This window comes from Gadus chalcogrammus, chromosome 5 (assembly GCF_026213295.1).
Source record: "Gadus chalcogrammus isolate NIFS_2021 chromosome 5, NIFS_Gcha_1.0, whole genome shotgun sequence".
NCBI lineage: Eukaryota > Metazoa > Chordata > Actinopteri > Gadiformes > Gadidae > Gadus > Gadus chalcogrammus.
In genome coordinates, this window is record NC_079416.1 from 20,631,391 (window position 1) to 20,641,831 (window position 10,441).

At 50.3% G+C, this 10,441-nt stretch overlaps 1 protein-coding gene across 1 annotated transcript in view; it reads left to right on the forward strand.

Moving 5' to 3' along the window:
- Positions 1-9,378, forward strand: part of dctn1b (dynactin 1b) — a 31,622-nt gene extending 22,244 nt beyond the window's left edge. The window contains exons 18-31 of the mRNA XM_056590933.1: positions 678-838; positions 1,144-1,312; positions 1,555-1,623; positions 2,305-2,517; positions 3,078-3,239; positions 4,154-4,285; positions 4,728-4,856; positions 5,346-5,488; positions 6,271-6,428; positions 7,189-7,316; positions 7,732-7,918; positions 8,412-8,485; positions 8,883-8,972; positions 9,224-9,378. Coding sequence (XP_056446908.1) covers positions 678-838; positions 1,144-1,312; positions 1,555-1,623; positions 2,305-2,517; positions 3,078-3,239; positions 4,154-4,285; positions 4,728-4,856; positions 5,346-5,488; positions 6,271-6,428; positions 7,189-7,316; positions 7,732-7,918; positions 8,412-8,485; positions 8,883-8,972; positions 9,224-9,358 — 1,950 coding nt within the window. The 3' untranslated portion in view covers positions 9,359-9,378. The remainder of the gene's footprint in view (positions 1-677; positions 839-1,143; positions 1,313-1,554; positions 1,624-2,304; positions 2,518-3,077; positions 3,240-4,153; positions 4,286-4,727; positions 4,857-5,345; positions 5,489-6,270; positions 6,429-7,188; positions 7,317-7,731; positions 7,919-8,411; positions 8,486-8,882; positions 8,973-9,223) is intronic.
- The last annotated feature ends 1,063 nt before the right edge of the window (positions 9,379-10,441 follow it).

A 10,441-nucleotide genomic window follows, 5' to 3' on the forward strand; every position in this document is an offset into this window, starting at 1 on the left:
CAACATTAACAACAACAACATCACAACAACACCACCACAACAACAACAACACCACAACAACAACAACGACACCACAACACCACAACAACAGCATCACAACAACACCACAACATCACAACAATTACAACAACAACACCACAACAACAATAACAACAACAACATCACAACAATAACAACAACATCACAACAACAACAACAACACCACAACAACAGCACCACAACACCACAACAACAACAATACCACAACAAAAAAGCAACACAACAACAATAACAACAATATCACAACTACAACACCATAACAACAATACCACACCAACATAATTGTCTGATGTTATGACCTGTATACATGTCTCTCATGGCTGTCTCTCTGTCTGGCTACCTGTCTCTCCACCTCTCTGTCTCTCTACCTGTCTGTCTCTCTACCTGTCCTTCTGTCTCTCTGCCTGTCGGACTGTCTCTCTACCTGTCTGTCTGACCCCCTGTGTGTGTGTGTGTGTGTGTGTGTGTGTGTGTGTGTGTGTGTGCGTGTGCGTGTCCGTGTGTGTGTGTCTGTGTGTCCGACCGTGTGTGTGTATGTATGTGTGTGTGTCTGTGTGTCCGACCGTGTGTGTGTCTGTGTGTCCGACCATGTGTGTGTGTGTGTGTGTGTGTGTGTGTGTGTGTGTGTGTGTGTGCAGGCTGAGCTGGTGGGCAGACAGGCTCTGGAGAAGTTTGACCTGAACGAGGGCAGCCTGGGGCGGACGGGGCTGAGGGGCGCCGTGGGGGAGCAGCTGAGCTTCGCCGCGGGCCTGGTCTACTCTCTGGGCCTGCTGCAGGCCACGCTACACAAGTACCAACAGTACGTACCTCCACCTACACCACCTACACCTCCATCACTCTAACACCATCACCACCACCTTGACTACTCTCTGAGCCTGCTGCAGGCCACGCTACACAAGTACCAACAGTATGAACCTCCCTCCACCTACACCACCTCTAACACTGCCACGCAGAAAACACAGATAAATCGGTGTGTGTGTGTGTGTGTGTGTGTGTGTGTGTGTGTGTGTGTGTGTGTGTGTGTGTGTGTGTGTGTGTGTGTGTGTGTGTGTGTGTGTGTGTGTGTGTGTGTGTGTGTGTGTGTGTGTGTGTGTGTGTGTGCAGGGCTCTGGGCCAGTGCAGTGTGGAGGTCTACAAGAGGATCGGCTCTCTGTACCAGGAGATGAGCGTTCACGAGCGCTCCCTGGACTTCCTGATCGACCTGCTGCACAAAGACCAGCTGGACGAGACGGTCAACGTGGAGGCACTGACCCGCGCCATCAAATACTACCAGGTACACACATATATATACACATTATCTAGATAATATACATACACAATGTGAAGGGCCTGACCTGCGCCATCAAGTACTACCAGGTACATAGAGTATATATAGATATTGTATAGATAATATAGATAATATACATATACAACATAGAGGCTCTGACCCGGGCCATCAAATACTACCAGGTATATTCATTTTCACATATATATATACTGTATATATATATACATTATGTATTTTGTCCCTCCCAGCACCTGTACAGCATCCATCTGGCGGACCAGAGTGAGGACTGCAGCGTGCAGCTCGCCGACCACATCAAGGTAGGTCACCTCTGGTTCAACTAACCTCTCCCTGAATGACCTGTACCTAGAAACGCACAAACTAACCTCTACATTAATGACCTGTATCTAGAAATGCACAAACTAACCTCTACATTAATGACCTGTATCTAGAAACGCACAAACTAAACTCTACATTAATTACCTGTATCTAGAAACGCACAAACTAAACTCTACATTAAATTACCTGTATCTAGAAATGGACAAACTAACCTTGTTGACCTGTATCTAGAACTACACAAACTACCCTCTAGCTCAATGACCTGTATCTAGAAATACACAAACTCACACTTTGGATAGCCAACAGCTGATATTAATAATAATAAGCGTTGCTCAAGCGTAAAGGCGGCTGAATGGGTCAGAGTGTATGAAAACAGAAGGGATGTTGGCACCGCCCCCCTCCTCCTGTTACATCCATCGTGGCCCCTAGCTGTGTGGCCCCTGGCTGTGTGGCCCTTAGCTGTGTGGCCCCTGGTTGTGGGGCCCCTGGTTGTGTGGCCCCTGGCTGTATGGCCCCTGGCTGTGGCCCCTGGCTGTGTGGCCCCAGTCTGCGTGGCCCCAGTCTGTGTGGCCCCAGTCTGTGTGGCCCCTGGCTGTATGGCCCTTAGCTGTGTGGCCCCTGGGTGTGTGTAACCCCTGGCTCCCCCCCGGGCCCCCCTCCAGTTCACCCAGAGCGCTCTGGACTGCATGGCGGTGGAGGTGGGCCGTCTGCGGGCCTTCCTGCACGCGGGCCAGGAGAAGACGGACCTGGCCGGCCTGCTGCGCGACCTGGAGACGTCCTGCAGCGACGTGCGCCAGTTCTGCAAGAAGATCCGCCGCCGCATGCCGGGCACCGAGGCCCCGGGGATCCCCGCCGCGCTCTGCTTCGGGCCGCAGGTAACCGTGACGACGAGGTGACAGGGCGAACCCAACCCGTTTCTGTAAACTAACCGTGTCAGGGGTCGGAGGTTAGTGGAGAGACGATGGAGGTATTTGCAGATTTTCTTTTATTATTTAAAAAATATTAATAATTTGGTCTCGTCTCCCTTGAGTGAGTTTTTTGATCTCAATGGTAATAACAAAAATCAAATAAAAAATCATTTCAAAGGTTTTAAAGGAAACCTACTATTTATCACTTAGTTTTGGGCGATGCGCATATGCTGGCAGATGCTGATTGGGAAGGAGACACCATGTAAGACGTTGGGCTCCACAGACTATTTCGCAAGCATCGCATCAATGTACATTTAGATTTACATTTAGGACATTAAGAAGACGCTTTTGTCAGAAGAATGTGAATTAATATATGGCTGTTGGTACGGTAAGGCTGTTCATAGAACCGAGTGCAAAGCACTAACAATCACTAGGTTAACCCATTCCCCGTACGCAATAAAGATAGCTAGAAATTATGTCCGGGAGACGGAGGTAGGAACCTTGGTGACGCTGGAGCGTGTTCCCAGGTGTCGGACACGCTGTCGGACTGCAGGAAGCACCTGACCTGGGTGGTGGCGGTGCTGCAGGAGGTGGCGGCGGCGGGCGCCCAGATGATCGCCCCCCTCGGGGAGCAGGAGGGGCTGGCCGCCGTCAAGATGGAGGACGTGGCCTTCAAGGCTGGGGAGCAGGTGAGCTCACCTGTGATTAGCGCACCTGTGACAAACACACCTGTAACGCACACACCTGTGACGAGCATACCTGTTACACACACACCTGTGACGAGATCACCTGTGATTAGCACACCTATAACAAAAACACCTGTAACACACACACACCTGTGACGAGCATACCTGTTACACACACACCTGTGACGAGATCACCTGTGATTAGCACACCTATAAAAAACACACCTGTAACGCACACACCTGTGACGAGCATACCTGTTACACACACACCTGTGACGTTATCACCTGTGATTAGCACACCTATAACAAACACACCTGTAACGCACACACCTGTGACGAGCATACCTGTTACACACATATCAGTAACTAGAAACCCTGTAACGAGAGAAGACACGCCTGTACTCGAACACCTGTAACATACACACCTGTGATTATCACACCTGTAACACACACCTGTAACCAGCCCACACCTGTAACACACACACCTGTGAAGAGCACAAACCTGTGCGACACACCTGTAACACACGCACCTTGATGAGCACACCTGTTACAAGATCACCTGTAACCCACGTACACCTGTAACACACACAAAGTGTGACACACACTTGTAACAAGCACCCCTGTCACGAGCATGTACACCTGTAACGAGCACACACCTGGTCTCGCACACCTGTTACACACACACACACACCAGTACATACACACCTGTGATACACTGACACCTGTAAAACACACACGACCAGGTCAGATGACCTCACCTGGTCACGTGATAACCTCACCTTATTAGACGACTCACCTGGTTTCCCGATGACCTTATTTGGTCAGATGTTAAATATATTACACACTTAGTTCTCTAAGGCAGGATGGATCTAGGTCGGAGCAGCTGTGTCCTAATGGTGTTGTGGTTTGTGTTCCAGATCTACGGCACCCAGGGGGCCAGTCCCTACGACTACCTGCGGCAGTCCTGCGGCATTGTCATAGCAACCATGAACAAGATGGCCACCGCCATGCAGGAAGGGGAGTTCGACTCGGAGAAACCCCAGAGTCAGGTGAGGCAGCGACAACTGGTTGGAATTGAGATTGATCCTAAAAATGGACAATGGCACACGTTTATATAAAATAACGCTTACTGATAAAAGCTCGGATTGGAATGGATTTATGCAAAGTTACCCTTTGTATGAATTTGCATAAAATGCAACCTATTTTAGGTGGCCTTTTAAGATCTGGCTAGGGACAACAGATGGAAATGAGCATTTAGAGCTAACTCTGGCTTATTTAAAGCAAGAAACTTGTTTGTCAATCAATGAGCATTGATCCTATCCACTAAATAAATACAATAAAATACACTTCAGAATGCGCCCTACTTGGGTAATGTTGTCAGAGAACTTCAGCACCCGGAAAACTTATTTGACGTTTGTTGCATTAAACCATTGCAGTGTGTGTATGTGTGTAACTATATACTATCTAACGCTGCGTGTATGTTGGGCTCAGATCCCCCCGCCGGTGGAGCTGCGTGCGGCCGCACTCCGGGCTGAGATCACAGACGCAGAGGGTCTGGGTCTGAAGCTGGAGGACCGGGAGACCAGCATCAAGGAGCTGAAGAAGTCCCTGAAGATCAAGGTGAGGTAGAGAGACTGACCTGGAGTCAGTTAGTAGTCAACACACGGCCCTGGATACAGACCAGGTGAGGGAGAGAGACTGACCTGGAGTCAGATCTTGTCATAACATCCTAGGGGAACGACCCTTGATACAGAGCAGGAGAGCATAGTGCTAGCTCACTCTAATGCTAGCGCTAGCTCACTCTAGAGCTAGCGCTAGCTCACTCTAATGCTAGCGCTAGCTCACTCTAGAGCTAGCGCTAGCCCACTTTCGATATAACTTTAGCTTTATTTTACATGTTGAATGTTTTGTTTATTTGTAATTTTTCGTAGTCAAAAAGAAGAAATGAAACTTCATAAGCTTTTCTTGAATTTATATTTCAAGTATTTTTCTTTTCCGCTTGGCTCAAACAAGCAGTTGTGAAATCCTGACCTGCCGTCCCTATGAATGAGGTTAGCTTCAGGTTGCATGCTGGGAAATGTAGTCTTAACTGGGGCGTGTCATGTAAAGGGGGAGGAGCTGAGCGAGGCCAGCGTGCGTCTCAGCCTGCTGGAGAAGAAGCTGGACAGCTCGTCTAAAGACGCAGACGAACGCGTGGAGAAGATCCAGACCCGGCTGGACGACACCCAGACCCTCCTCAAGAAGAAGGAGAAGTAAGACCACGTCCTGAGCACTTAGGTTCAGTCATAGTAAGACCACATGCTGATCTATATTAGGTTCAGTCCTAGTTAGACCACGTCCTGGCCTCCTAGGTTCAGTCCTAGTAAGACCACATGCTGATCTATATTAGGTTCAGTCCTAGTTAGACCACGTCCTGGCCTCTTAGGTTCAATCATAGTAAGACCACATGCTGATCTATATTAGGTTCAGTCCTAGTTAGACCACGTCCCGGCCTCTTAGGTTCAGTCCTAGTAAGACCACATGCTGATCTATATTAGGTTCAGTCCTAGTTAGACCACGTCCTGAACTCTTAGGTTCAGTCATAGTAAGACCACATGCTGATCCATCTTAGGTTCAGTCATAGTAAGACCGCATGCTGATCTATATTAGGTTCAGTTCTAGTTAGACCACGTCCTGAGCTGTTAGGTTCAGTCCTTGTTAGACCCGATCATGACCTTGTTAAAGTTTAGTCCTAGTAAGACCACATCCTGAGTTATGTCAGGCCTAGCCCCAGTGAGACGTGATCAGGACCTAGTTTAAGTTTAGTCCGAGACCAGATCTGAATCATAATGGGTTTAGTACCAGTGACACCAGATATGAACAGTAATGGGTTTGGTCCTAGTGACACACCAGACCCTGAACTAGTTTCAGGATCTGTGATTTTCTGGATCAGGATCTTTCAATTTAGTTTTTCGACGGATAGACGACATTCGATAATGTGATAATAATAACCAGAGTCCAGTGTGCGAGTCTGAACCGGTTGTCGTGGCGACAGGGATTTCGAGGAGACCATGGACGCCCTGCAGGCCGACATCGACCAGCTGGAGGCGGAGAAGGCGGAGCTGAAGCTGAGGATCAGCAGCCAATCGAAGGAGGGCCAGCGGGGGACCTCCCCCTCGGGGATCGCCTCGCTGGTGGCGGGGGCGGCAGGAGGTGGGTGATCCGAGGGGGGTGGGTGGTCCGAGGGTGGACACCACAGCCTGTTCATGTTGTTGTGTGTATAATACCACTGGATACTTTATCCTTACTCACATGGATTATATATGGATAGAGTTCACTAGACTCTGCGTGGCTGGATCTACTGACCAACTCTCTCTCTCTCTCTCTCTCTCTCTCTCTCTCTCTCTCTCTCTCTCTCTCTCTCTCTCTCTCTCTCTCTCTCTCTCTCTCCTCTCTCTCTCTCTCTCTCTCTCTCTCTCTCTCTCTCTCTCTCTCTCTCTCTCTCTCTCTCTCTCTCTCTCTCTCTCTCTCTCTCTCTCTCTCTCTCTCTCTCTCTCTCTCTCTCTCTCTCTCTCTCTCTCTCTCTCGCCCGTTCCATTTAATCTGCAGAGGAGCCTAAAGGTAGTTTCAACATAAGAGTAGACCAATACCTTCGCATTATAGGATATGGAAACGTAATGTTACCTGTGTGTGTGCATGCATGTGTGCATGCATGCATCTGTGTGTGGGCATGCATCTTTCTTTGTGTGTGTGTGTGTGTGTGTGTGTCGATGTGTGTATGTTATCATATTGACATGTAAATGTGTGTGTTTGGGATAACATGAGTGTGCACATGCATGAGTGTGCACATGCATGTGCCTGTGTTCGTGCATGTTAATGTGCATGTATATCTGCGCGTGTGTGTGTGTGTGTGTTAATGTGTGTGTGTGTGTGTGTGTGTGTGTTAATGTGTACCGCTGTGTGTGTCCACCAGGGGGCATGGTGCTGGGCGTGCCCGGGGGGGCGGGGCTCCAGGTGATGGACTCCCCCCTGCTGAGCCAGCAGATCCACGCCCAGCGGCTCTGCATCAAGCAGCTGAAGAACGACAACAACAGGCTCAAGGTGCGAGGCTACCGCTAGCAGGCTACCGCTAGCAGGATACCAGCAAGCAGGCTCGAAGATAGCAGGCTACTGCTAGCAGGCCAGCGCTAGGAGGTCACCACTAGCAGGCTACCGCTAGGAGCATACCATCTAGCAGGCCACCAGCTGGCAGGCTAACGCTATAAAGCTACCAGCTAGCGTATATATGGCAGGCTACTACTGCCAGGCTAGCTATAGCAGGCTGACCATAGCAGACTACTGCTAACAGGCTACCGCTTGCAGGCTACCGCTTGCAGGCTACCGCTTGAAGGCTACCGCAAGTGGGATAGCTCTAGCAGGCTATTGCTAGCAGCTAGCACCGATGCTAGTACTACTAGTCATCAGGATGCACTTTACGGATCTCCTCTTCGTCTCCCTCCATCCTCCCCCCCCCCAGGCCGAGAGGATGCGGGCCCAGCTGGCCTCCCTCCCCCCCCTGCGCCTGGCCCGTCTCCCCCCCAGGGACGGGGGCCAGCCTGAGGTGGTGTCCAGCGCGCTGTACCGCAAGACGGACCAGCTGCTGGAGACCCTGCTGCAGATGAGCGCCAACGTCAAGGTGGTGGACATCACCGGGCGGTCCCCAGGTACACACCGACAGACAGACAGACAGACAGACAGACAGACAGACAGACAGACAGACAGACAGACAGGTGGACATCACCGGGCGGTCCCCAGGTACACACCGACAGACAGACAGGTAGACAGACAGGTAGACAGACAGACAGGTGGACATCACCGGGCGGTCCCCAGGTACACACTGATAAACAGACAGGTAGACAGACTGGTCCCCAGGTACACACCGACAGACAGTCAGGTAGACAGACAGGTCCCCAGGTACACAACGACAGACAGACAGGTAGACGGATGGGTCCCCAGGTACACACTGGACAGAGAGGTGGACTGAGATACAGACAGGTCCCCAGGTACACACACTGACAGACAGAGAGACTGAGAGCGAGACAGAGACAGAGAGACTGACTGACTGACAGACAGACAGGTCGAAGGACTGGTTTAACTTAGGAGTTACAACGCATTGACACTGCACCTGTAAACATGATCTGTGTCATGGCTCCACAGTGACCCCTAGTGGCCAGCTGCTGGAACAGACGGCCAGACTGCAGGCCCTCAGCGACACACTGGACAGACTGAAGGTAACCAGTCTTTGAATGAAGCTCTCCTCTCACCTCCCTCTCCTCTTCTCTCCTCTCCTCTCACCCCAAGGATGTTTTGCATTGATCCTAAACATGTGTTACTGTCTTTATATTTCTCAATCTCCCGCACTCTGTCTCTCTCACTCTTTCTCTCTGTGTCTGTCTTTCTCTCTCACTCCTCTGTGTCTCTCTCTCGTTCTCTCTCTCTGTCTCTTTCTCTCTGTCCCTCTCTCTTTCTCTCTGTTTCTGTCTCTCTCTCTCTCTGTTTCTGTCTCTCTCTCTCTCTCTCTCTCTCTCTGTCTCTCTCTCTCTCTCTCTCTCTCTCTCTCTCTCTCTCTCTCTCTCTCTCTCTCTCTCTCTCTCTCTCTCTCTCTCTCTCTCTCTCTCTCTCTCTCAGGACGAGGTAGCCGACCATGTGGTGAGGCAGCAGCCGGGAGCTCAGGCCTCCTCAGACTTCGCTACCTTCCCCTCCACCTCCTACGTCAAGGTAAGGGTGCCTGGATGGCAGTCCACTAATCTAGATGTCAGTATGGTGGCCCTGAGGGGTCAAAAAGACACCTGCAACTACGCAACTAATGGTGAACTAAGTGATTCATTATTATTCATTATGAATTATCATAATTAATAATTTATGCATCACAAAAAGGAGACTATTGAATTAATACAAGACACTAAACAGAATCATCAATCAACCCTTAGTGGTACCAATGACCTTTGACCTTTGACCTGTGCCCCCAGGCGCGGGACCGGCAGGGCGACACGGTGCTGGTGGGCCGGGTCACGGTCCCGTGCCCCCGCGGCCACGAGCAGGTCCACCGCCTGGTCCTGTCCCAGTCCCAGCTCCACAAGGTCCACAGTCTGCTGAAGACCTAGGCCCCGCCCCCGCTCCTGGCCCCGCCCCCGCTCCCCCCCCCCCCCCACCGGCCAATCGGGCGGGCCGGCTGTCTCCTGTCCTCCAGGTAATCTCACATAGCCCCGCCACATGAGGTCTAGGGGAGCACAGTGATTGGTGGGGGCAAAGGGGGCGTCATAATCATACACAACCAATGAAATGAAGGCGAGTGTGAAAATGGCGACAAGGAGGCGGGAGTTGACCAAAGGCTCCGCCTCTGAAGGTGTTCTGCTTATTTCCGAGTTTGAGCCAATCATATGGCTTCCTCAGGATTTCTGAGGTGAAGAGGCGAGTTCCCCCCTCCCCCCGGAGCCGATGTGGCCATGAGAGATTACCGTTGGGGAGACGGTGATGCAGACTGGGAAGGCTAATTGTGTCACATGACCTGTTTAAAGCAACACTACTGCATGTCCAACTCTCCTGAACCCCAACCGTACCCGGATTGTACAGCGGACGCCAATTTGTCACCTTCAACTATTTACTTCCTGTCAGCTGATGCAACATTGCAGTGATATTTTAGCGAGCCCCGAATTGGCTTTTGGCTTTGGCGTGCGAGTGCGTTTTATCCTATAAACCAGTGCAGTCTATGAGGCCAAACAATCTGTTAGTCCAGTATGTTTGTTGATGATGATGACACTGTTGTTGTTTGTGGTGCTGAAGGCGCGTGACTGTGGTTCTCTCCGTGTAATCTGTCGACGTTTCGTACCGCAATTTATAACCTTTCCGAAAGTCAAAGGGAAACAGAGTTTGTAAATTCTGGTGGAATTACAGAACCGTGTTCGCTGGGAAAAAAGATACACTGTCTAACTCTAAGGGACTTGTGTATGTAACACTAAAGATAACATTTAACGGAACTACGATGTAGATATATACACATCTATGGGATATATTCTAGGGTTTATTAAGTTATTTAGTATTTATTGCACAGACTGTCGACGCCAGTAAAGTGTTCCCTCCTGCTGTGAATCGCTCGCTATGAATTTGTGTGCGTTTTTGTACGGGACAGCAGAATTGTATTGGCTCCCATCGTGTCAAACTTCACTTCCTGTTTGTGTTGCTCACTT